Here is a 27,983-nt window from a genome sequence, read left to right as displayed (position 1 = left end):
CGTATAAATATAGCAAACTTCCAGTTGGTTTGTTGGTATACCCATGCACTTTCAATGTACAAACCATAGTGAACATGGACACTTAGGATCACAAGTTTAATATATTGAATGGAAGCATGGCATAGAAATAATTATTGGTTTATTAATCAATGCTTAATTGGTAAGAAACAGACACAGAGCACTTACATATTATGATAAATTACAAACGGAATGCAGAATAACAAAACAGCTTCAATAGAAAACAGTTAAAACAAGGGTTCTGTAAATAAATGTGTTGTTTGGCCAGTCAAAGTAAAACTCTCTAAGCCTTCTAAATGAGCTACGGAGCACATGGTAACTGTAATACTGGCTTACGAGACTGAACAGTGACCAGACTGACTGATACAAATGCCAAAAGGAAAACTGCATATCTGTATTACTGATGCAATACCACTCACAGACCTGCTGGTGTGTGTGTGCATGGATGTACACATGTGGACAGGGGCGAGTGTGTGTGAGATAGAAGGGAGAGAGTGAGTAGCAGACAGATACGGATACTAACTTCCACTGGCGTTTTCTGCAATCTACCTTTGGCATGTGACGCTTCTTCCTCTTGTCTGATTGCAGCTGAGCTTATAAATTGTATTGGTCAATGCTCAGTTCCTGGTGATGTCACCTAAACAGACATGGCAGTGCAATTATGCCGGAGGTGAGGTGTGCAAAACCACAATCTGGCGAATCACACAACCAGCTCAGAAATGAGCCCCGACATCATCTAGACTGGCTACTGCTAATCTGAACTCAACTAACCCCTTCCAAAGGAGTGTCCCATTAAACAGGGGCTTGTTTGATTGCATAGAAAAAGTCTATAAAAGAGCACAATTAAAACAAGCACAGAGACATCCAGCTGATATGCAAGCCTGAGAAATGTGTTTGGAACAGGGCCGGGACCAATGTCTTTTCCGCTAGTCCTTGCAGACACGTCCAGGAAGTGAAGGTAAACACGCCTCACTTGAGAAATCTGCAGTCCTGAACATGAATGGAACAGGCCACGACCTGCTCTTTATGTTTGTGGTACAACTGACTCAAACAGGCCCAGCCTGGCAGGCCAGAGCAGGATGGTGAGACACACGTAAGAAATATAAGACACAAAAGCACACGTATGAGATGTGTAACAAAGGCTGGGGCAGGGAGACCAGAGTTTATGTGACACCCCTGTCTTCCCTGGTCAAGCCCACAATTGTAAAGCATCTCCTGGTGTTTTGACATCCATCCTAGAAGTCAACACCTCCAGGATACAATGGCAGCAAACTAACTACAACTGGAACTCCTTGCTTAGTGAAGGTAGCACCTCAAATCTATTAGAACACAAAACACACCTCATCGAGATATTTTGTCTGCCTTCAAGGCATCAATATCATAAACATGATCATATGAGGAAAAATGTAAACAAAATGAAATTTAAAACCAAAAAAAGAAACAAACAAAAAAACAGCCTATCTGTGTGTGTATGCGAGAGTGTGTGTGAGAGAGTGCGTGCGTGTATGTGCGTTCATCTGTGTGTGTCTGTGTGTGTGTCTGCCCTAGGCCTGGAAGCGCTTGGTGCAGATGAGCGGGGACATGAGGGTCCACATGTAGAAGAGCAGACAGACCCAGCAAGACACCATCTTGATCCAGAACACCGACCAGCTGCCTTCCAGAATCTTCTCAATCTTGTGGTTGTCGTAACTGAGGTGGACGCACACAGACCCAGCAGATACATATTTAATAAATGCAATCACACAAAGATGCATGTGTTGTATGTGTACGTAGTGCGCTTTGGCACGTGAAAGTATAGCGTGTGCACAAAATGTGTATGTGGATGGTGTGTGCGTGTGTATGTCTGTAGTGTATATATGTATAGTGACTGTGCACGTGTGTGTGTGTGTGCATACTGGAACCAGTTGGTGAGGTTCATCATGACATAGAGGGACCCCAGGAAGAAGACACAGTGGAAGTAGGAGTAGCGGTAGACTGTCCCGTCCTTCTCGTCATTCATCACATCCTGGCCCCCACCCCTCCTCTCCTCATCATTGTCCTGGTCGTCTAGGCAACAGAACACAGCACTCACACAACCACATTACCACAACACAGCACACACACGCCAACCAAACACAGGCACTCACACGAGTGCACAACGCAATTACATCAACACTATACACCATACATAATTCACTAACCAACCAAACACAGCGCACAAGCGATCTTCAGCACTACTACGTGAACATCAGTATATGGACACGGGGGTATCCGCAAACAAAGTGTGCTCCAGTACACAGCTATTAGTCGCGGTGGTCAACTGAACTTTCCATTGTTTTGAGGCTTTCACAAAACAACGTAAAACATCATTTTTAGGGAAAATAGGAAAAAATAGATTAAAATAAATGGATCAATACGTAGATTGATCAATAGGTCGTTTCTTCCTCCACTAGGGGACTTTGTTGCTTGATGGTGTGTTTCAGTTAAATTCGGAAGTCAGAGTTCAGAAAGTTTGAAGAAACCCATTACGTCTGACTTCGTAATCCAAGATGGTAGCAGCTTGTGTCAACAGTGTGAAATCTGTAGTTTCTTCTGTTTATTCGATCAATCCTGTATATTTGTGTCACAAATTGCTGTCTTTGGACATGTTGCTATGGTGTTAGTATGTGTGAAATACAGCGTAATGGGTTTTTATCAACTGGTGTTGCTAACAATGGCATATTTTTTAGGTGGACCTCATATTTGCAATACTGCTACTCATACACTAGGGGGCAGAATTGCACCTTTGTTCTCCACAGCCCAGAAAAAGCTCCTAGTAATAGTGACATCATCTGTGTTTGTTACCCAATGCTTTCCCTCCATTGTGGGTTTGTGACTGTTCAATAAATATAGCTATGGGAGGCCTGATGGACTGGGAGACAGAAAGAGGAGGGGTGTGAGAGATGAACAAGGTGGGAGAGAGACAGGAGGGGGGGTGGAGAGGAGAGACAGAGAAGGGGGGAGGGAGAGAGAGAAACAAAGGAGAGCAAGCAGCGGCGTCGCAAGCCATTTTTGCCAGGGCTGCAGCCCCGAACCATTTGAGTGTAGCCCCAAAAATGTTATATCTCAACAAAAAAAACAATGGTGTAAGTTTTCGGCTTCTAAATGACACTAGTCAGTGACAACGGAAAGAGGGTCGCAGGAAGAGAAAAGAGGAGAAATGGCAGAACGTAGGTAAAAACTTTTTTTTAGTAAGTAAAGATAAGAATCTAGTTTATAAATAAACCTTTGCCTGTTGATTTATAATATAATCGGATTTGGCACCTACATTCATGATAACAATGAGTCTAACGTAATGTTTATACTACATAAACCAAATGTTTTTTATACACTAAATTTATGCGAAATATTTTGTTCGCCCAGCGTGCAAGCTCGCATTCTCTGTTGATGTCCCTAGCTGAGATCAAAGGTCCTATGTTAGGTTTCAGCTAAGCCCGAATGTTAACAACGTCTGTCTACTCCCCTGAGAGAGAGGGAAGAGGGGGCATAGAGTCAGGGAGTGTTCTATAGTGAACATGTTTACCTCTGGCATCTCCAAAACAGAAGCAGCAGCGTGCTCTCTGAAAAAGAAAGAGACAGAGATAAAAATAAAGTTTCACACACTGGAATGGAAGACTGGCGCATACACAAGCATTTGTTATGCAAACCAAGAAGTAGTGTGGTAGAGGGACAGAATGAAGGAGGTCTGCACATGTGTGTGGTGTTCCTACCTCAGTCTCCGGCTCGCTGCTCCCAAACACCCCCAGTGCTGCAGAGCTTCTTTTGGTTGTGGATGTCAAACTACACACGTACACACACGTGCACACACACGCACACACAGGAAGCAGTGACTATGGTTATTGAAAGACCTAAGGAGACTACTCTTACAAACATATGGGGACACACCCTTTCTTCAGCAGTTCCAATCACACCCATCATTCTTGCTTTAGCTATATCATATACACTTGAGATCAAAATGAGAGACCAACCTACAATTTTCCTTAATTTCAAGGTCACTGCTTAGTCCTATTTGAAGTTATCCCAACAGGAGTAGTAGAGCAGTTTTTAAGTTTATTTCATAAATTAAATATATTCTGAAGCACAGGATAACAATTGAACAGTTGAAAAATAACACTTTCAGATACATGTGTTGGTGTTAATCTGGCACCTGGTGCTAATTTCCTTAATTATCTGACAAACCCTATTTAACTGGCAGCATTTCTGTTAAAATAACTTCCCAATTATCACTGACTTGTGAGTCAGTTAAAGGTAACTTAAACTCTAAGGTAACTGAAGGCCAAAGAGATTACCCTTTCATCCACTGCAAGAGAAGTTAGTTGTTCCAAATCTGTGATTCTAGAATATTCAAGTTTTACAATGACACTACTTCATTCAAGTCCCTCAAAAAGACTGGTTGTCCACGTAAGACAAATGCACGAGAGGACAGGATAATGTGGAGAGTCTCTACAGGGAATGGGTTCAACATTGCACCTGGAATTGCTCACCAGTTCAGCACTGAACAGGGTATATACAGTGTCTCGCTGTTTTTAAAATAATTTTGACTGAATGCCCACTCTGCAGTGACTACAGCCTCTCATCAGCAGAAGGAATCAAAAGGCAGCTTTAGCTGAGGAGCATGTTGTGTGGACAGAAGATAACTGGTCCAGTTCACTAGAGGGATAACAGCAAGTTTTACTTATTTGGTTCAGATGGGTAAAATCATGATTGGCGTCAAACTGGGGAAAGACTGGACCCGAAGTGCATCAAGAAGTCAGTAAAATGTGGAGGAGGAAGCATTAATGGTTTAGGGGATGCTTTCTGCAGCAGGAGTTGGGCCTCTTATACAGCTACATGGCAGGGGGAATGCAAATGTTTATCAGAACCTCCTTTGGCAACATGCAGTTCCTTCCCTGCGAGCATCTTCCAATAAGCCCCTTGACACACTGCAAATCGGGTGAAGCAGTTCCTTGAAGCTTACAACATTGAAATAATGAAATGACCAGCCCAGAGTTCTGATCTAAACCCGATTGATAATCTCTTAAAAATCCTTGGTGACAAAATTATGGCAAGAAAGCCACTACAGTTACAGAACTGTGGAAGAGACTGGAAGAGGAGAAGACCAAGATCCCACCAGAGCAGTGTGAGAAACTGTAGTATAAATCTTAGGATAAATACAGTTGTGTTCAAAATAATAGCTCAAAATCCTTTTTTTTTTTTTTTTTTTCATTTGTTGGGAACAATGCACATCTTATTTTACATTAAAACATGACCCCCCAAAAAAGTATCAATATTTAATTATGTTACAGAAAATGACGTAAATAAATATAATGGGCTGTTCAAAGAAATAGCAGTATCTGCATTATTCATTACAAACTTACAAAAAGTAAAGATTTAGCATTCCTGTGAATCAATGAACGAATATTTAGTTGTATAACCAAGTTTTTAAAATATTGCTTCACATCTGTGCTGCATGGAGTCGACCAACTTCTGGCACCTGTAAACGGGTATTCCAGCCCAGGATGATTTGACAACCTTCCACAGTTCCTCTGCATTTCTTGGTTTTGCCTCAGAAACAGCATGTTTGATGTCACCCCACAAGTTTTATATTGGATTAAGGTCTGGGGAATGGGCTGCCCACTCCATAACATGCAGCAAACAGTATATATCCATAAATCCCCTTGGTAAGTCCATCTATGTGACAGAAATAGTCTCCTAGTCAGAGCTAGCCTGCTAGTCTCCTATTTAGAAACTTCAGAGCTCCAAGTTAGTCTCCTAGTTAGAGACAGTCAGTCTATTCAACAGGTAGAAGTCAGTGGTGCAGTTGACTGGTGTGATGGGATTAGTTATATATTAAAGACCAGGGGTGGAAGTAACGAATTACAACTACTCAAGTTACTGTAATTAAGTTGTTTTTTCGTGTACTTATGAGTATATTTTAACTCTGTCAGCTAAGTAATTTACTTTGCTACTTTCAAAATCACAATTTGTCACTGAGTAGCCTAGCCTACAATTTGAATTCATATTCAAACATTTGACCGGCATTTCAGTAGCCAATAAAGATATCCGACCGATTAGTTATATATTAAAGACCAGGGGTGGAAGTAACGAATTACAACTACTCAAGTTACTGTAATTAAGTTGTTTTTTCGTGTACTTATGAGTATATTTTAACTCTGTCAGCTAAGTAATTTACTTTGCTACTTTCAAAATCACAATTTGTCACTGAGTAGCCTAGCCTACAATTTGAATTCATATTCAAACATTTGACCGGCATTTCAGTAGCCAATAAAGATATCCGATCGTAAATCAACCAATTAAAACCTTGATATTTGGACAAAAAAAAGTCCCTGCTGCACCAGGTTTCAGAGAGAGTTTATCGTTATAATCGCACAGTTAATTTATGGACAGAACTGAATGTTTGGAACTCTTGAGTAGTTTTTGAGAAGCGTACTTTGTACTTTTACTTGTGTAGTTGTGTAGGTACTTGTGTGAAGGTGGCTGTGCTTCTCTGCATAAAGGGCATATATCCTTGTGGGAGTCCCCGTGAAGCTAACTGTGGCAATGCCACTGGCAAGGCCAGAGTGATAACATGTAGCTAGCTATGTTTCCAGGCTGTGACATCAACACTGTGTATTTTTGTACGCCCTTCAACTGGTTAGCTTCTGCAATTCCCACACAGCAATAGTCTAGTAGTTAGCTAGCTCAGCTGTACAACTTACCGGTCTGAATCGAGGAGCACAATGATCGCTTCCAGTAAACTTGTTATGATGGCCATCAGTCCCAAAATAAGTGTCAAGCTTATTTATGTCTTTGGGGGCATATTTTCAGTTTGCAGATAGTACTGTTTGAATCCCGATTCTAGCTGAGATACTGCCGGTGACAGCATTGTTAGAATAAGATTTTTTCAAAGGGGGTTCTTTATAAATGAATGATTGCAATATGAGTAAATGCGACAGTTTCAACTATGTGAGGCTGCCATATAGCCTATCACCATTCCCTCTTGCACCAAGGGAAATAAGAGAACAGTTTCATTCTACACTTCACTCTTAGTATTTTGAAGTGTAAATGAGCAACAACAAAGGTATGCTTTTAAATCCATGCAATCTTCACAAATAATAACCATGCATATGTATTTAAAATATACAGAAATATCAGTTGTAAAATGTAAGTACACCCAGGAAAATTCTCCAAATGTTTGGATGTTTGCTATTAGTTTAAACAATAGGTTTGGAGGTGACTGGTTGAGTCTCAGATTTCCACCACGCTGGATCTTCTACACAACGTAGAAATTAAATATCCTTTCACTCCAGCAACAGTAAATCACATACCCCTTTTTTTACGGAGAGTGTGTGTGTGTGTGTGTGTGTGTGTGTGGGGGGGGTCTCACCAGGAGTAGAGAACACATCCAAACAGGATAACAATTCCCACACTGGTTACGATCTTGTTATCACCATCACCGCCTGAGCCAAGCTTGAAGGGGAACACGCACACCTGCATGTCCTCGTCATTCACCTTCACCGCTATGAGAGAGTGTGTTTATTAGTCTACTGTATGCCTTACATGACAGAATTATGTCTGACTCTCCCCTGTCCTCTCTCCCCCCAGCATACTCACTCTCGATTGGTTTGCTGGAGAAGGCGGAGAAGGTGAGGTACATGACGTAGACACTGATGACTCCCGGCTGAAGAAGGCCTGACGTGGGCTTAACTGGACACACACACATACACACACACACACACACATGCATACATACAGACGCACACACACATAAAACAGACACAAACACACACAAACAAAACACACGGTCACTCTGCTTCTAACAAGCGCGTGTGGTGGTATGATCGGTGCATGATTGTGTCACGTGTGTGCATCCTTGTGCACGTGCTGGTGTGTGTGTGTGCAGTAGCCCTTACGTTTCTGGATGCATGGAGAGATGGCGAGCAGGGAGACCAGGAAGCAGAGGCTGGCGTTGGTCGACAGGAAGATCTTATTGAGCAGGCAGGCCTCCGAGTGGGTGTAGTACAAGGCCATGAATACTACAGCACCCACAGCCACAGTGAACAGGACCAGGGTGACCAGGGCCAGCGCAGCATACCACAGCCGGTTATACTTCACCCCCGAGTACCTGTGGGAAGGTGGAGGAGGGGTTAGGGTGTCTGGCAAGGCTGTGGTTTCCATCTACAGAGTCCACCTTAGTACACGCTGTAGGGGGATAACATACTCTGAACCCTTCCTCTCTCTCTCCTCCCCATCTCCATTCTTCTAGGTCAATCTGACCCCTGCTCTCATTCTCTCTCTCCCTCTGTTGGTTCCTCCTTCCTTCCTCTGGCTAGAGAGAGGAAGCTCTGAGTACACACTCACGATGAGCAGTACAGAAATATAGCGGTATGAATTTGGCCTACAATATGGATTTTGACTATACCGTGTAACCGCGGTAGAGCCTTCCAGACACACCCAACATACCCCATCTAAATTCAAATTCGGTAGATTAGACAACTAGAAATTTTAAGAACAACGAATATATCATGATGTATACCGTTACCGTCCGTGATTCAAAATTATACTATGATATACATTTTTGGCCATACCGCCCAACCCTTCTAGCCTGGCTCTGCCCTCCTACGTACTTCCGCTTAATTTTCATTTTGCTTCTGTACTGCGTCTGGGCTTTAGATATATTAGTCAGATGTCTCCGGTAAACCTTTGACCGGTCCAATCAGCGAACAGAGGGAGTGGCTGAGAACAATGAGGTTGATGTGTGCGCTAGTTTGAGTTGTAGTTCCGTAATGGCGGTGGAGAAAGATGCGAGCGAAGCCATTCGGTCCGTTGTGGCAGCGTTGCCGAATATCCAGACGTTAAAGCCGGAGCAAGAACAATCTTTGATCCCCCACGGGGTTTGTTTGATTTTCCAGCTAGCTTCATTAGTGGTGGAGTTGGCTGAGGCAAACGCTAGCGATTGGTTACGCCAGATCCAGTGGCTCTGGGCAGATCCAATAGTTTTAAAGTTCAACTGAGTAGCCGCCTTCAAGGAAGTTAACGCTTGTCAATGGATTGAGCCCAGACTCATTGTACAAATGAAATATACGAGAGTCTGGTTACGACCAGGCTACAACCCTATGCCAAACCCTCCGAACATTTTCATGTTGTCTTTTCAACTTCAAATTTTGCATGCTAGTTAACTCCCTGTCACGAGACAACTGAACGCAGTGACAAGGAGTGATTGACAGCAAATATTAACCTGAAATTCATTAATTAATCTGAAATCTGCAATAAAGTTAAGAACGTAAAGATGACGTTTAACTGGTTATGTAACGTTGAATAGAATGGTGGACCGGTCACTATTATAGTGATGGAAAGTTCGGATCATTTTACGGACTCTGCAACATTTGATTCCCTGACCTGAATACGTCAACTATTGCAAACATATACATATTAACAGATACTTTTTAAAATATAAATTCCCGCATTAAATACAAAGCATTATGACACTTTCTATGATTTGTAATTATTCATTATAACACTGGCATTAAATTATCACGTCACACAATTACACCGCACTGAACTGTAAGTACAGTTGCAAAAACGACCAAAATAACAACCTGTAATCAATCAAATCAAAGATTGATGTAACCAGTCATCAAAGAACGAATATCATCCACATCTTACTGCTAAACCTCGCAGTCACGCGAAAGTGAATGATGAAAACAAATCCTTTCTGTTTTCTTTTTGGAGCATATGTATTCAGATCACGTGAAAAATTATCCAAAGACTCGTATCCGAAGACACAGTCATGGTTTCTCTTGGTTTCGGTTTCCTCTACCAGTACTGAGCCTATGCAGGTCACGTGAAAAATGATCCAAAGACTCGTACCCGAACAAAGGAATCATTCACCTCCAACCATGTCTTCGGGTAAAAGATTTGTTCCTCTGCCGACCGAGTCTTCGAGTTAAGGAATCGTTCTTCTGCCGACCGTGTCTTTGGGTTCGAGTCTTTGGATAATTTTTCTAAGGATTAATTTACCATGTCATTTTCTAATCTAAGACCATTTTACTTGAGTTGCACATTTGTTTGGCAGGTCATATTTTTTAAGAAAACAGTACAACATGACAGTTTGTATGGTTTTAAATGGTCATTTATTATCACACTGGCATTTAATTGACCGTTCCCGAAACTCATCCCTAGAACGGCCCTCGTCCAATCGTACCTTAGCAATCACTACTAAGAGAAGAAGGTCCGTCAAGCTTTGACATCTGAAGCAACGTGTGCCTACGGGACGTGTTGATCTGACACAAGGTATCCTGACAGATTAGAGGGAACCTTGGTTGTCTTTCGATTTCCAAAGCCCAAGGCACAAGAGGAAAGGTGCCGGTGGTGGATTAAACAGTGTGGGATACCCCCACTCCCAACTTAATTTAGCGAACATCAACGAACACAAATATGTCTGCTCCAAGGTAGCTAAATTAAGCTGCTAGCGAACGATATCTAAGATATGTTAGTTGAGAGAACATTCCCAAACAGTTACGGTTCATGTCAATTAGTATTATTACCACTGCTAGTGCATAATTAGTCACTCCAACAAATGTGTTAATGTTGAAATCAAAATGTTAATGTTAATGTCTGTAAAATTGCAAGCTGATTTAGCCAGGGAACGCCAGCAAGTTGCCAGGAGCTTAAAATACATTCAATGTTGAACAAAACGTCCCAACAGGCCATTATAAACATATTTTATTTTAATCTTAGTAGCATTTTGTGAGTGTGGGACCTACTCCTGAGTATCCAAACCCTGTGTTTGCTGTGAAGTGCCTGGCCAGACAAGGCAACTTGAGACCTGTATGCTTTGGCATAGATTTTTGTTGTTTTCCCATCGTTGCTAATTTTAATATTTTGAATATATCCTTCCACTGAATATTGCAGTCCCTTCTGCCTGGGTCTGGAGGATATTGGAGAGGTATTACTCTAAAAATCATCACTCACACTGACAGCTATAGCGCTTATCCCCGTACTCGCTATGGCTTTTGTACTTTTGGGTTGACAGTTCCGGGTATTGTGTCGGACGTAGCAACAGTAACTAAGGGGGCGGGGCCTGGGGAACGGTCAATTATCATGGCAAACAATTACACTGCACTAAACTGTAAGTGTAAGTAAGTGTAAACGTGTAAATACAGTGTTTCCGCTATGTTGATTTTTCCGTATCAGCCCGCCACGGCTACATTTCTGCCGCCACGGTATCAGAAAAAGCCCGCCCTGGCAATTTAATTGGTTCGCCCAGATTCTGGTTTTCTGTAGTTGGTCCCCAATACGAGTAGCCTGGCTGCCAGCCCAACTTCTCCCCGCCCCCAAAAAAATTTGGTCGGGAAGTTGGGTCTGGAGGGTCTCGTATTGGGGACCAACTACAGAAAACCAGAATCTGGGCGAACCAATGAAATTGCCAGGGCGGGCTTTATACGATGATGGACAGATGATCAAAAGTAACGTAATCACCCACGACACAAGAGCGCTTAAGTTGAATTTGTTTTAAACAAACATGGCTACCGCTGGAGATCTGGGATGTTATGATTCTGCCATCGAGTCTGTTTTAGAAGACATCGACAGCGCATTAATTTTGAAAGAGGAACAGAGACGCAATCAAGGCATTTGTCGATGGAAAATATGTTTTTGCCGACATTCCTACGGGAATCGGTAAAAGTTTAATTTCTGTTTAAACTCTGTTGCTCTGATTGGTTGTAGATCTATCCAATTGAGCGAAGAGGCATTTGTTTTCCAGGCTCGTTTGAAACACGCCTGTAGTCAAAGCCCAACGGAAAGTTCTCAGACTCATATTCTGACTAGAATTATGAGTATGACAACGTCAGGCTACAATACGAGACCCTCCAGACCCAACTTCCCGACCAAATTTTTTTGGGGCGGGGAGAAGTTGGGCTGGCAGCCAGGCTAAGGCTCTTCACCCTACTTGCCTTGGGGAATGTCCCAGTAATTACTGTAAATCGCCCTGGATAAGCGCGTCTGCTAAATGTATAAATATATATAATTTCGGGAGCATATGTAATGGCCGCAATTTCGAGCCCTGGTGTGAGTGTACGTGGTTGAGAGTGCATGTGTGTTCTTACCAGTTTGCGTGTGTGTCTTACCAGTTTGTGTTCCATCGGTGAGCGAACTCCACCAGTAACTTAAGCTGGATAAGCAGGAAGATAAACCCACCGCCTGCTCCCACGTACCTCCACACTGGGGAAGGAAGGCCGGGTTAGGTCACGGTCAGACCCAGTGTGTCTGTGTCGTTCAAGTCAACCGGCTTCCCTCATTCACTTAGTTGACTCTGAATACTAACCAGTAACGCAAGAGTTCTGAGGCTCGATAGTTTATGAAAAGCTTGTACTTCAAGAACATTATTTCTCGAGACGCACTTACCGGTTAATGTCAAGTTACTTTGTTTCCTGTGGAAACTTGTACGTCTTGATAATTATGTAATGGTGTGACAGTGATAAACAATTCATTTTCTATTAAAAAAAAGGGCACAGTTCTGACTGTTGGGTCTCGTTGGAAGGTCTGGGCACTCAGATCTGGCTCAAGGTCTTGGATCCGGAAATTTTGGCCCCACTGTTCCAAACTCAAGCATCTCTGTAAAGAAGCTTTTGTCCATACTTGAAATCATATGACTTGATGCCGCCACATGACAAAGGCAGGTATTAGTGTATGCCTAAATCACATATGGCATGAGAACTACGGGGGCATGAAAACATGCACAGAAGAACTTGCACATAACGTGAGAACTCTATACAAATCCAAGTGCACAGATTGTTCTTTCACGCTTGAGACAAGGGCCAACATAATTTGATCGAAGACACACCATTCTGAGAAAACATCTCTAAGGTTTTATTTATTACCTTGTGCAGTTCACAGTATGAACTAATTTATCTTTGACCTTGGGCAAAGCATCAAATAAGCAGAAGTACGATCGCAGGGTCTATCTTGGGGGTACTCAATAGGCGGACTCCAATTTGGACCGAAGCCAAAATCAACATTCTAATTTAGTCATGATCCAAGCGAGTTTTCATTGATGCGTGATTTTGCGCTATAGCCTTTATTTCTTTAGTACTAGATGTGGTTTCTATCATCCTTGTCCAATCCAAAGGTCCAATCGGGAGTTGTAATTACTGTAATCACTGTAAAACTCACTCACTCAACACAGGTTGTGTGTGTCATTCACAACAACGCAGGCTAATCGATTTGCTAACGGTACCTGATTCTTCCTTTGCGAAAATCATGGCATGACAAAACCCAACCAAAAGCGAAAAGTTGATTCCGAAAATCGCAAATTTCAGACAGAGTGGACTGATAAGTATGCATTTGTGTTGTGGGGAGCACAAAACCGATATTAATCTGCATCGGTTGCCCGGTCACTATGACACAAAGCATAGACACTTTTAACAAAATTACCCCCAGAACTCTGAGGTAAGGGCCAGAAAAATAAACCATCACTGTTCCGGACCCTGGACTGAATGAACATTTGGTGAGTGGACCTATTGGGTTTCTCATTAAGTACCCTCGGGGTCATTTGGGGTCAGGTGGCTGAGCGGTTAGGGAATTGGGCTAGTAGTCTGAAGGTCGCCAGTTCGATTCCCGGCCACCCCAAATGACGTTGTGTCCTTGGGCAAGGCACTTCACCCTACTTGCCTCGGGGGAATGTCCCTGTACTTACTGTAAGTCGCTCTGGATAAGAGCGTCTGCTAAATGACTAAATGTAAATGTAAATGTAAGTACCCCTGGTCTGTTCATTCTTCGACAGTGTGTGTGTCTGTCTGTGTCTTTCCCAGTATATGTGTGTGTGTATGTGACCTACCTTCAAGGAAGGTGTCTTGCTGGGGGATGAAGAAGGCTCCGACACAGCAAGCCACCAGAGCTATGAACTTAATAAACCAGAACCTGTCCAGAGAGAGAGAGAAATAATCATTACCACACAGCGACACTTGAACGCGCACACACACACACACACGTCCCCATACCCGTTGTGTATGGCTGCACGGCATCCCCTGCTGCTGTTGACCCTGAGGGTGAGCAGCCAAAGGAAGAGGAAGAAGCAGGCCATGCCGAAGCACATCTTGTAGACGGCAGCATAGCCCACCAGCACCTGGCAGCGCTCGCCTGCATTCACCCTGCACAGCTCACTCAGGAAGGGGATCTGCAAGGAGACCAATGCGCACACATTACAGGTTACCCTACACACACGTTGACACACATGAACATGTTACCACACACCCCTATTACCAGGCACACACACTTTAACACATACACACACAGAGGTTATAAATAACACACACCTCCTACTACATATGTTACCACACACACACCATAGGACACAGGTAGAGCACAGACAAGCCTGCCTGCTCCCAGCACACAATAACTGTGCCTCAATGATCACCCTGGAAATGTGCATATGAGTGTGTGTTTTTGGAGTGTGTATGAGTGTGTTTGTGTGTGTATGAGGGTGTATATGAGTGTGTGTGTATATGACCACGTGTGCGTAACATGCTCACGTTTTCCCTCATCATCTCCTCGACACTTGGTGACATCATGGCGATGCAGATGATGGTGACCAGCAGGAAGTAGAGGGCGTACATGAAGCGGGTGCCCGTTGACTGCCTGATCTTGGGACAGCAGCCACAACAGCATGCACACGCAGCATTCCCACAGCAACACGCCAGCTGCGGAGATAGAGAAATAGAACAGAAAAGTAAGGTCTGTGTTTGTGCGTCCTCGCTTCGGGGGGCATTGATCTCATACTGGGCGAAAAGCCTACATTAAGGGAACAGACAGGAGGTCGCTGGTGATCCACATCCCTTATTGAATGGCCAATTAATTAGACACAACAGCTTTTATTTAGCAGCAAATGGATTAGTGAGGCTGTTTACATTTCATTAGAGAGGGGGTACTGGCTCTCTATACTGGCCAGTCAGCGGGGGCTTCTAGAACCCTGAGCCAGTGGGCGGGGCCTACTCAGACATTCCACTGCAGACTGAGACAATCGGGTATCCGTGGCAACCAGGCAGACCTTGCTATCTCCGCCCACTCTAACAGCAAAGTGCCAGGTGGTCTGTGCCCAGCGCCCTTTCTCCCCCTTCGACCTCTGTGGCTTCTTGATAATCAAGTGTTGGTCACCTCTCTCTCTGTCTGCCTCTCCTTCTCTATCACTGTCTGCCTCCTTGTCTCTCTCCCCGTCTCCGTCCCTGTCTCTCCTTGTTTCTCTCTCTCTACGTCTCCCTTCCTGTCTGTCTTTCTTTATTGAGATGATGTCCTGGGGAACAAAAATAACTTTTTTTCTTCTCCTCTGTACCTTTCTCATGTCCTTCCTCCCCCTACTCCACCATTCTCTCTCACATCTCCCTCGTTTTCTCTTCTTCTCTTACCCCGCCCCCACCTGTTGGGGTGTGGGAGAAAAAAAACGATAGGCATCTCCGATACAATAAAAAAACACACGGCTTGTCTCCCACCACCCCTCTTACACAGCCTTTTCAAGGCGAGAATGTTCTGTCTTTATGCCAACTCGCAGTTCTTTATAAAAAGGTACGAACACGGAATGGGGGGGTGATTTTTGGACCAATGATAAGCCGGCAGTAGAGGTTGTCACACACATGCTATCTAAAATTACCCCAATGTTTTTCATCAAATCCTTTTGTGTGACGTTTTACCTCACTGTTTTAAGAGATAATATGAAAGAAATACATACGTAAGAAGGGAGATTGACAACTAGACAAACAAATGTACAAACATTTTTCCAATCTGATTCAATGTAGCTGCTGGACATTCCAGATTCAACCACTATAAAATAAGCTATTACTAATAATAAGTCTCGTGTCACTAGTCCTGTTGTTACCGAATGCCGATATAATACAAAATGCCTGATTGTAAGAGATAATACATAATAACCAAATGTTACATATTGTTTGTTTACCATGCAAATCATCAGAGCGCGCTGATCACTGCCTGAAAAACTAACTTAACTAAACTCCATTAGCAGCAAATCATCAGAGCGCGCTAATCAGTGCCTGAAAAACGAACTTAACTAAACTCCATCAGCTGCGAATTTCGTTTGATATCAGTGCATAACACTACTTGCTTTGGAGACATCGATACGTGCTAAATGACGTAACCGTAACCAGTGGCGTCTCATTTCATAGGGGTATGTAGCCCTTACCCCTCAGTTTCGAGGGTCAAGGGCTAGTGGTAAACTAAGGGCTAGGGGAAAGGTGTTGCGATAGGACAGAGTATTGGGATTCTGCCTCAGTATGATCCTGCAGCGCAGCTGCGCTTTGACTTCAGATTCTTCAAATGGGCCTTGAACGCGAACCGCCCTCAACTTCATTGGTCAACCCTGATCAAACGTAACTATGGCTAACGCTCTTTCCTCCCCGACATGGCATTGGCGTGAGCTCTGTTTATGGTTTGTAAGGACGTCGCGTAATCATTGACTGTACAATTTCTGTCTTTCGTAAAGTTAAACCATTTCATTGGTCTCTCATATCAAATTCATAATCTAACTTGTTCATACTACCCATGTTTACCTTACTTGAATAAATTCATTGTAAAGATGTGGAGTCAGATGGCTGAGCGGTGAGGGAATCAGAAGGTTGCCAGATCGATTCCCCGCCGTGCCAAATGACGTTGTGTCCTTGGGCAAGGCACTTCACCCTACTTGCCTCGGGGGGAATGTCCCTGTACTTACTGTAAGTCGCTCTGGATAAGAGCGTCTGCTAAATGACTAAATGTAAATGTAAATGTAAAGATATTTTGACGTGTGCGTGTTCACTAATGTTACTGCTATTGGCTCTACACTTAATTTCTAAAGATGGAACTAATTACTAGGATACATATTAAACATAGGATCCTTTAATGTCCTAAACCAATATTAAGGTGGTGCCCCGAGACTTTATTATGAATTAAGTATTTCTATTTTATGGTGAGCAAACCCCACTACACAATGCATTTGTGTTGTAGGTGGGGAGCACAAAACCGATATTAATCTGCAATGACACTGTTGCCCTTGTCAAAAGTGGTAACGTGAAACATCCCTATGACACAAAGCATAGACACAACTACCCCCAGAACTCTGAGTTAAGGGCAAGAAAAATAAACCATCACTGTTCCAGACCCTGCCTGGACTGAATGGAAATTTGGTGAGTGGACCTTTTGGGTTCCTAATTCAGTATCCCTGCTCTAGTCGAACCCAAGAAAGAAATCTATGAGCGGATCCTAGGTCAGAGTAGGGCTGGGCGATATGGGTAAAAAATCATCGATATAGATATTTACATTCGATAACGATAATTAAACAATAGACCACATATCTGTAGTAGTAGCTAAATAAGTCTCCTCCTCAACTTTTTCCCTACATTCGGCATAAAGTTTAGGCAGAGCGGTGTGAGAGAAATGTTTGCGGCTAGGGAGCACGTACCTGATGTCAAGTAACTTAAGGTTTTTAAAACCTTGCTTTATATCAATGGCCTACTTATCAATACCTTGGCGCAAACTCACACTTCCTGCATGTCCCAACGACTGATTTTGCTTCAGGTGGTAAAAAAGGTTTCTTATATATTAGTATTATAATTGGACCAATACGCTGTTCTTATTGGTCCAGAGACGTTCTAAGAAATCCGTAAAACCGTTTGCGGCCCTCATTTACGGATCTAGCAAGCGGTTGCCTTGGAGATGTTGACAACATGGCGTCTGCTCCAGATTCGTTGTGTTAGATATGGGATTTTCCTACATGTTGTTATATTATATAAAATAAAATAAAACTACAAATATGGACTTTCGACAGATCTACCAACTCCTTTGTAAGCAGAGATTTGTTAAAACGTTTGTTAACTGAGACCGTAGGTCAAGGTCAACAAGAAGTCCACATTTGCAGTTTGTCGTATTACCAGACTTGGTAGCCACCTGTTTGTTTTACTACACCAATTTGCACCGAACATTGCTCTGCTCTTTGTCGGATTTCAAAAAGCCAAACAACTTCCAAATAACTGAAGAAGACTAACCCTTTTTACCAATAATTTCTTAATTGGAAGTTGCTCCCTCGCCATGGCTATCGCTGCCACTGTTTTCGGCAATAAGACTAATTGTCCGCGGTTAACATTAACTACTCCACTCGAGGTGCTCAGTATATTTTAGTGAGCGTAGGCTACCATTTCTCCGCAGCATCACAGAAATTAAATGGACTGCTGTTCCTAATTATTCTCTTATCGACGTTATCGATATTATTGAAAATGAACTAATGTTACGATATCTTTATCGAGGGAAGTCATTACTTCGATAGTTATTTTTATCGATTTATCGACCAGCCCTAGTGCACACCTTGTTCTCTCAAATTACACACTTTTCTGAGAGCCATGGGGAAACAAAAGACAGAGAAAGGGAGTAGAAGAGACCATCCAAAGTAAACACTCCTATCTGTGCTCCATGTTTGAATAGCTAGGCAGCAACACACACAGGCCTGCTTTCCTACTGGTTAACAAAGCCCCTGGCAACACAGACAGAAACTAAGGAAAACTATTCATCTACCCACACAGCTCACTACCGGATAGGCCTACTTACACACACAAAAAACATGTATTGCCATTGTTGTAGGGACTCAATCAAAATCCTGTTTTCCCTAACACCTAACCTTAACCCTTCCCCAACCTTGACCCCAAAACCTAACCTGAACCCAAAACCTAGTTCCTAAACCTAAAACTATTTGCCTCATCGGATGTTCCTTTCGCAACCTAGAGTTAGCCTGACGTTGTCATACTCATAATTTTAGTCAGAATATGAGTCTGATAACTCTCCGTTGGGCTGTGACTATGGTGCGTGTTTCAACCAAACTCGTAAAACAAATGCCTCTTCGCTCAATTGGATAGGCCTACAACCAATCAGAGCAACGTAATATGTTGTTTGTTGAAAACAAATTGAACCCAAGCGTTCTTTCGTGACGTTGTTGATTACGTTACTGTTGATCATCTGTCCATCATCATATAAATCCCGCCCTGACAATTTCATTGGTCCGACCAGCTCCTGGTCCGGACATAGTTTGTCCCCAATAAGATGGGGCGGGGTTAAGTTGGGCTGGCAGCCAGGCGAACCTAGAGTAGGGCTGGGCGAAAAAATAATTATCGAAGTAATGACTTCCCTCAAGTGTTTATATATATCTATGCATATATGTACCCAGCGCAATCATTTAGAACGGTGAAAAGACAGTTTTGCTACAATGACGTAGTAGGTGTCCGTTATCACTCGACATGTCAACTTATTGTCTTGTCATTATGACGTTGTTATTTATGTTTCAATGTTTCAGTGCGTGAGCTAGCGATAAAACTGTGATAAAACGTTAGCTTGAGCAACATGTTCAAACAAAACAATTTGGTTTGAGAGTGTTTTGTCAGAGAATGATGGCGTTTGGTTTGAGAGCGGTTTGTCCGAGAATGAAGGCGTTTTGTCTGAGAATGATGGCGTTTGGTTTGAGAGCGTTTTGTCTGAGAATGATGGTGTTTGGTTGGAGTGTTTTGTCTGAGAATGATGGCGTTTGGTTTGAGAACGTTTTGTCTGAGAATTATGGCGTTTGGTTTGAGAGCGTTTTGGCTGAGAATGACGCTGTTTGGTTTAAGAGCGTTTTGTCTGAGAATGATGACATTTGGTTTGAGAGCGTTTTGTCTGAGAATGATGGCGTTTGGTTTGAGAGCGTTTTGTCTGAGATTAGGGTTGAAAACGTTTTGTCTGAGAATGATGGCGTTTGGTTTGAGAAAGTTTTGTCTGAAAATGATGGCGTTTGGTTTGAGAGCATTTTGTCTGAGAATGATGGCGTTTGGTTTGAGAACGTTTTGTCTGAGAATGATGGCGTTTGGTTTGAGAGCGTTTTGTCTGAGAATGACGCTGTTTGGTTTAAGAACGTTTTGTCTGAGAATGATGGCGTTTGGTTTGAGAGCGTTTTGTCTGAGAATTACGCTGTTTGGTTTGAGAGCGTTTTGTCTGAGAATGACAGAGGTTTTTATGAGACTGAAGCAGTTTCGCCTGAGTATGACGACTTTTGGTCTGAGACTTGACGCCTTTTCGTTTGAGTCTGACACTTGAGTCTGAGATCTGAGGATGTCCTAAAATGAACACCGTAGGGCAGGGATAATGTGGGTCTCTGACAGGATAAGGGTCTGACCAGAGCAGTCGATCAATAGAGACTTGAGTGTTTGAGTTTTATTTCCTAGTAATACCAGCTCCTCTCCCCCCCCCCCCCCCCCCCCCCCCCCCCCCCCCGCCCTCACACACACACACACACAAATCCCATTATAATTCCTTTATTTTATTCATTGGGTCTGCTAAAAGAGGGATGTGTCTAATTAAATTCCTGTAAAAGAACAGAGCTGTCCCAGTGGTTAGAGTAGCCGGGCAGTAACCTTAACAACCAGACAGCCCATGGAACAGTCATACAGCCAGATAGCCCACAGACATGTAAGCTGTAAAAGTTAATGCGATAAGATATTGATTCAATCGCCTTGCCGAGTTGACCGCCAGAGCAGTCCCCCTGAGGTAGGCTACAACACGTCTCTCTAGAGTGAACTGATAAGTTGTGACAAAACAAACAAGAATGCCCAAATAAGTCACATAAGTATCACAGCTAGCTATCACAGACGTCATGCTGAAAGCAAAACGGAACTAAGACTGAGTTGAAGCTAAACTTCATACATTTGCTTACATTATCACTAGGACTTTCTCAAGTGAGACATTGGATGATTCCTCTCGTAGACTAGTGAGATGGTCTCGTTCTACTGAAAAAGAGACTAACCGCAAACCAACAAAAAACACGGGGAAATATCTCAGCTAGATTTGTCGGTCATTTTTTGTATACAATAACAATATAGAACTACTAGGCCTGTTTTGATCATAGTAGCTAGCTCTACAGATTGCACACAAAATATTTTGACTACAGTAGTTAACTAACCTTCGCACAAACAAATAACATGGACGTTGACGATGTTGAGACTCAACTTGAGTGTAGCACCACTGGCCATAACGGCCCTGAGATGCCACAACTGGTCTAGAATAACGTTTAGCCTAGCTACAGTTATTCAACAGACATCGTCTGCAATCTATTATGCCAACAAAAACAGCACAATTCACTTAGTTTACATATAATCACGCCGTTTCCGCTGGCAGAATATTTTTTCGATGTCGACTCTTTCCGAAGCACGACCAACAATAGCGTCCTTCGTTAGCAAGTTGTTGTCCTAACCATCAATACTAGTTATATCCATACAATTTGTTGGGACCTTACCTGCGATACACAGCACGGAGTACACATTACGTGGCGTCTTTACTCTTTGAGAAAAATCTAAACTTTTAAATTAGAGACGGTTGGGTTTCTCTCATGAGATTGGCGATAAAACGTTCAGCTATCTTTCAACTCCCTCTTTCCGACTGTCCGCCCTCCCACCGCCTCTCCCTCTCCTCCCCCGCCTGTACCACCGAGAATGGCGCTTCTTCCTTCAGGCAGCTGATAAAACACTTGGAGCTCACACAAAGGACTAACAGATTAATGACCGACTACTGTAGTGCACACTAGCCAAGGTCTCATCAATCACAAGTAGCTGGGATCACGACGTTAAAAACAACTACTAGTGGTGGCATCTGACGTAAGATTTTTCCCTCTTTGTCCTCCATGATTTCCGTTTTCGTAATGTTACTCCACATATTTTTGTATTTATCACATGAGGAAAAAGCTCTTTTTGAACTTACATGGGGACAGAAGCTTTAATCACCAAGTCGGAATGTCAAGATATTTTATGTATTATTAGTTAGGCAAGTTTTATGGTATTTAGATAAACAGTCTCCAAGCTTTCAAAAACACATCACACTCTTTCTAAAACGCATCCTTCGACACCTTTTCTTGAAATAGAATACTTATTGATCTGACATAAGTAGGAGAAGGGAAGGTCCCATTTGTAGGGAACTGAACAGGTTTACCCCAACAGAACACATGCAGAACTATCAGTGGCCAACAAAGGTGACACTTCTAAAGCTGCCCACTGTGTGAGACCCTGTCATTTGATGCAGCAGTCACACACACATTTCTGTCCACACACCCTCCCGGATATCAGTAAACATAATAGTCCTTTCTTGTGTGTCCTCTGAGATCTGGATCTGTGTCACAGATGCAGTGTTTTCCCCCCCAAATAACCAAAGATGAATTTCAGACGTTATACAAGATCTCAGCATTTATTCACCCACGTGACATGCAAAAATTATAAATGTAAAAAAATACATCTACAAGAAATAAATGAATGGACGTAAGCACAAATCAAGTCACATAAATAGAATACAATTTACGTGAAGAATCTACCTTCTGGTTGTTGCCTATCGAGATTACAGATATCACTGTTTCAATGAGGAATAACCCTGAAACCAAGTTACCAGCTAATTGGTCAGTCACACACACCTGAAAGAATACGTGTTCTTGTCTGAATAACTTATACAACGCAGCCGTTCTCCAGAGTTCCTCTGGGCCGGAACAGACCTCTGGTCAACAGAGCCCCTCTCTCTCTCATGTTCGTTTTCAGAAGACCAGTTTTTTCTTCATTCCACCTGGTGGAGGACAGACAGACAAAGCTTAAGTACACTTTTAGGGAAGATACATTAAACCTGAATACACATCACAGAGTCTGCTGAAAGTAAGGTACCATCTTTCAATTGAAATCAAAATATCTGAAAAAGTGAAGTAAATGTATGGGAATAGTGAAACAGAAAACATCTGTAAACTAACTAGGCTTTCCTCCCCACACTGGGGAGTTGCCCTCTTGCTATAATATACAGGCTGACCTAAATAACTCCTTGACCACAGCTTTGAACCTCCTACTTACTGTCCATGCCACACCCTGGTCCCTGTGTGTGCGCTCATGTGTGCACATGTGTGTGGGTGCGCATGTGTGTGTTTGTGTAGCAGCTAACACCCGTTAATCACTACATACCATTCCAGCTATATTTGTATGTTCCCCGCTAGCTTGAGTATGTCTGGAGTAGAATTCCAGTTCAGTTTATATGAACGATGTTTAGCTAGCATTTTGTCTTCAGTTTATGAATTTGTTCCAAGTAAAACATGTGAGGTGTTTTTTTTACTCTGCTCCAGGCCGTCTCGCTTCCTCTTCACTCCGATGGTAAGGTTCTCCTTCTCTTTGAGGGCCTCAGCGGATGAGTTGGGTCGCGGGAGCTGGTGACCAGGAGTGGGGCCTGGCCGGTTACTGAAGTACCTCATCTTTAGTGCCTGGGGACGGGGGGGAGGGAAAAAATATATACATAAAATCTGAAAAAATGGAAGGAAAATGGGAACTAGTATCTGCAGTGTAATTGCACTCATTTAGATATCGCTGTGATCATGTGCTTTGTATGTTTGTGTGTTTATGTGTGTCTGCGGATGTGTGTGCTACCGGGGTGGCTGTGATGCGTGTGGAGGGGTTGAAGGTAAACAGTCCCTGCAGTAGCTCCAGGAGGTCGTCTCCTGCTGCACTGAAGATGTGCTCCAGAGGAGTACCAGGAAACAGCTTGAAAGACACAAAGTCTGGCAAACTGCTCATTCCCTGTACACACACGTTGTCACATTGTCATGGTTTTGTATGTCTCACACTCTCACACACACACTGTCACATTTCTCTTTCTATGATAGAGGGAATATCAATCATGCTGTTTTGGAGGGAATCGTGGGGAAATCTCTCTCTCTCACACACACACACACACACACACACACACACTCACAGGCCAGCTGTCCTCTGTGGGAGTTCCCAAAGCCTCAAAGATCTTGGTCAGCTGGTCCAGATCGGAATCTCCAGCAAGGAATGGTAACTAGGAGACAAAGAGAAAGACAATGAGACAGGCAGAACAAATTTGAAAGAGTAAGGGCACAAAGTAATCAGGGGTAAGCCAGAATTGTTCCACAGACAGAAAGTGATCTCTTATGCTTCAAGTTTGTGTCTGCGTGTACCCGTAGAAGCAGCTCTGCCAAGATACAGCCCACTGCCCACATGTCGACACCCACTCCATACATTCTGGCTCCAAACAAGAGCTCTGGAGAACGATACCACCTGAGGGAGAGCAAGAAACGTGGAGAAAAAGAGAAAACACAAAGAGAGAAAGGGAGGAAAAGTAAGTCTAGGAGGATGAGAAGAACTGGTGCAGTAGGAGTGCAGCAGCATCCTCCTGGTTATACAGTGGTAGAATATCCTCCCTTCAACTACCTTCCTATGATGTCTGAAGAGTCTGATCAAATCAATAGATCTAAAAGAACTATACACAGCAACATAAAACGTGATTTACTTCTCGTGTTATATACAAAATTGACACTTTTGTTGTATGTTGTTTTCAAGATGATGTTGCACTGTTTCATGTAACACAGACCATTCCTTGACAACAATCACTGTAATAGTGTTAGAACTAGGCACTTCAAGTTATTGACTGCACAATCTATACATAAGCTGCTATACGCTGTTTTGGATAAAAGAGTTCGCTATAAATTCACATATAAACAAATAGACATGTCCTACCTTCCCACTTTTCCACTGATATAAATTTTGGCTTAATAAAGGTAAACAACAGCTTTACTGAGACAGACCACTAACACTGGCTTGACATGATTTTTGTCTTCAGTCAGACCATTTCATTATTGTACACAAGTGCACCTCATCATCCACTTCATTCACTGTTGCCATAATTTCTCTATATTGAAGCAGATAGGCCTTGTTTGTGACCCCACTACTAAGGCCACCAAACGCTCCCCCAACTCACTATGATGTTAAATCCTCATATTTCTGTATTTCACACACGTTTCATTTGCCATTTATCTTCACAATAATCATTAATTATCCAGAATCGGTTTATCGAGACATTTGTTGGGAAACCAGACTGATTATGGACTGGTTGTGAACAAGGAGCTCGATGACGTGTGCATAAGTAAATGCAAAAAATGTTGTAAATGCGCAGACAACTGTTCACGTACATAGTGTTCATAAATATCAGACAAACTTTACATACGTTTAGTTTTTCAGTTTTTCTACGTATGCTATATTTTACGTATACATTTACACAATTTGATACATTTAGCCCCTGGTGACTACCTGCTGCTATTGTAGCCAATGTGAAAGCAGCTCGTACCTGGTGACTACCTGGTGAGTGTAGACGCGGTTAGGACTGCCGAAGGCTTTAGCCAGGCCAAAGTCAGCCAGCTTCAGGATCCCATTCTCATCCAACAACAGGTTATTAGGTTTCAGATCCTGTTAACAGACAGGGTAGTTAGGCACACAGATACTATAGATGCATGGCCTACTACACCTCGCCCTAAAACATGACACAACAAACATCTGGCTGTCCTGAGAGAGAGAGAGAGAGAGAGAGAGAGAGAGAGAGAGAGAGAGAGAGAGAGAGAGAGAGAGAGAGCGTGTGTCTCACTCTGTGCAGAACCCAATGGTGGTGCATGTATTCCAAGCCCTGTAAGGTCATGAGGATGTAAGCCTTGATATTGGCAGGAGTCAGGACCAGGCTGGTGTCCTTGATGATCACCTGGAGGGGGCAGAGGAGGAGCAGACACAGGAGCCATGAACACATAGAACCTAGACTAGATGTGGTCGGAGAGGCCTGCCTCCATATATATATATATATTTCACCCAAGTAATCTAATAGAGATCATATTAAAGATTCAAGTGGTAATCATTCATCTACTCACCATACTTAGCCTTGTTCTGAGGGAAAAGAGATAAGACCCTTGTAATGACCCAGCATCAAGTCTCTTTCCCATTCCATTTAGTCCTCCTCGTCTTCAAATCCAACCCTTTCTCCCTTCTACCCCCATATGTGCCCTGGCAGAGTGTGTGCATACAGATGGGTGTCTCACCTCCAGATCTGTCTCCATGTAATCAAACACTAGACTGATGTTGGATTTATGCCCAAAGGCATCCAGGAGCTTGGAGGAAAAAAAACTAACAGTTACACAACATGATTTAAAGGTTTGATGACAAGGCTACTTCAGGGGGAGGGAGGGGGAGGGGGAGGAGGGCTACTTCAGGGGGGGGGAGGGGGAGGAGGTACGTACCCCAATGATGTTAGAATGGCTCAACTCCTGCAATAGCTTGATCTCCCTGAGGGCAGTTCTGTTGATGCCTGATAGATAAATGCATTTAATAACAAGCATTACTCATAGCAGATAACATCCATATTTGGATAAAATCACATCTATAAACATCTATAACTTTAACCCCTCACCATCTTTGGCTTCTGTTCTGTGTCCAACCTTGATCTGTTACCGGCAGACACAGAATCGTGAAGTTATAATAGTGTCTAATGGTTAGAAAGAGAGTAATAGTCAATCTCGGCTTACCTTTTTGATGGCGACTATAGTGTTAGTGGTCTTATCCCTGGCTTTGTACACTGTGGCGAACTGAGAAGGAGGTAGATGAGTAGAAAACCATATTTAACCTCAGGCTGCTATGTAACCAACATTAGTGCTTGCCGGCTAGTTCACTTACGATAACATAAATAACATGTTTTATTCATAAATACTTGTAAACCCCACGCTAGCTGGATATCTAAGGGCTTTTCAGACCACTGTATTCAAGCTCTAGACTTTATTGGCATCTGCTAGTTAGACTAGATGGCTTGGTACAGCTAGCTCAGAGCTGTGTATTGTTGCTTGTACAGACAGTTAGCAAGCAAACTCACTCTGTGCGAGCTTGTTAGCTAACTTATACTACAGTAATTAGACTAACTCCTTTTGTTGTACATAGCCTCGCTCAGTTGCACCCCGGTCGCGATATAAGAGACATAAGTTTCTCCCTACCTGTCCCTCTCCCAGAAAATCTAGTTTTTCATAACGTTTGGCTCGGGACTTGACATCCAGCGCCATGGTAGTCAACTGTTAAAAGGTTTCAGACGTCCTATTTTGTTTAAGGCCAATAAATATTTCCGGTTCAAAGTTCAAAGTACGATTGTCGACCAACACCGTCACCTGCTGGTCAATACCTTTCAGTACAGTTTACATCATTACAGGTATAACATGTTGACTAAATAAAGTCAGAGAGAAGAGTCGGGTGGCTGAGCGGTTAGGGAATCAGGCTAGTAAGCAGAAGGTTGCTGGTTCGATTCCTGCTGTGCCATCCTTGGGCAAGGCACTTCACCCTATTGCTTCGGGAATGTCCCTGTACTTACTGTAAGTCGTTCTGGATAAGTGCGTCTGCTGTACAATAATAAGGGTCAAGTTGAAGCAAACATCCTGTTCGTTGTCTGATACTTCTGAGCAGAATTTTGACGGTTATCGCCTGGTATGGAGCTCCTTGGTGCATCAGTGAACGTATCTCTACTGGTACAGACACAGACACACACAAGCTTTCATGCTTATGTAAACCCTCACCCCCTAAACCTCCCACCCCATCACCCACACGCACACGCATACACACATGCAGATAAACCTATCTTGACATTTTTGGTCTATTGGCACAATAAGGGAACAATGCTGACCCATGCTTATATGAATACGTTTTAATTAGCTCATAGTGATTCAATTTAATCAAATAGATTCTATTAAATTTGATAGAATCCTATTTGTAAAAAACACTCCTTTCGAAACAAAAGATAGTAAGTCCACCACTTTAATTTGAATCTTTTCTCATTAGTTATTATTTATGCATGAATAAACATGCCAGAGGCAGGGCAGAGAACACTTTTTCCTCTTGGCTAACTCTGGTGCATTTACAGCAATGTTTTTAAGGTGCCCTGTTAAATAAACCACTAAATACATAAGAATGAAGCCATATGGCTGTTTATCAATCTCACAGGAAGTGGGTGTTGTTCTAACAGGACGTATAACGCCACCACTTCCTGCTACAGGGTGAGCGACCTCAGTCAGGACGCCAGGTTGTACAGTAAACAGGCCATTCGTGTGTGTGTGTGGTTTTTACAGTCAGTGCACCTGCATATGT

The 27,983-nt window shown here is 42.9% G+C and overlaps 2 protein-coding genes across 2 annotated transcripts; both read right to left on the bottom strand.

The window, feature by feature from the left end:
• Nucleotides 1-122: 122 nt before the first annotated feature.
• serinc5 (serine incorporator 5) lies at nt 123-21,652 on the bottom strand. Its single transcript, XM_047015324.1, has 12 exons — nt 21,305-21,652; nt 14,547-14,714; nt 14,016-14,191; nt 13,853-13,935; nt 12,144-12,237; nt 7,929-8,140; nt 7,630-7,722; nt 7,403-7,535; nt 3,747-3,816; nt 3,560-3,596; nt 1,914-2,064; nt 123-1,707 (listed from the first exon to the last, which is right to left on the bottom strand). Exons 1-12 carry the CDS (start codon nt 21,329-21,331, stop codon nt 1,563-1,565), a joined length of 1,389 nt encoding a protein of 462 aa, XP_046871280.1. The 5' UTR covers nt 21,332-21,652; the 3' UTR covers nt 123-1,562.
• Nucleotides 21,653-22,213: 561 nt separating this feature from the next.
• On the bottom strand, nt 22,214-26,969 carry cdk7 (cyclin-dependent kinase 7). Its single transcript, XM_047015326.1, has 12 exons — nt 26,846-26,969; nt 26,387-26,446; nt 26,272-26,305; nt 26,102-26,169; nt 25,904-25,972; nt 25,462-25,572; nt 25,168-25,286; nt 24,002-24,101; nt 23,776-23,862; nt 23,451-23,600; nt 23,143-23,287; nt 22,214-22,611 (listed from the first exon to the last, which is right to left on the bottom strand). Exons 1-12 carry the CDS (start codon nt 26,909-26,911, stop codon nt 22,583-22,585), a joined length of 1,038 nt encoding a protein of 345 aa, XP_046871282.1. The 5' UTR covers nt 26,912-26,969; the 3' UTR covers nt 22,214-22,582.
• Between the last annotated feature and the right edge of the window lie 1,014 nt (nt 26,970-27,983).

The sequence above is a fragment of the Hypomesus transpacificus genome, unplaced genomic scaffold (genome assembly GCF_021917145.1).
Source record: "Hypomesus transpacificus isolate Combined female unplaced genomic scaffold, fHypTra1 scaffold_30, whole genome shotgun sequence".
NCBI classification, from domain to species: Eukaryota; Metazoa; Chordata; class Actinopteri; order Osmeriformes; family Osmeridae; genus Hypomesus; species Hypomesus transpacificus.
This window is presented reverse-complemented; position numbering and strand designations above follow the sequence as displayed.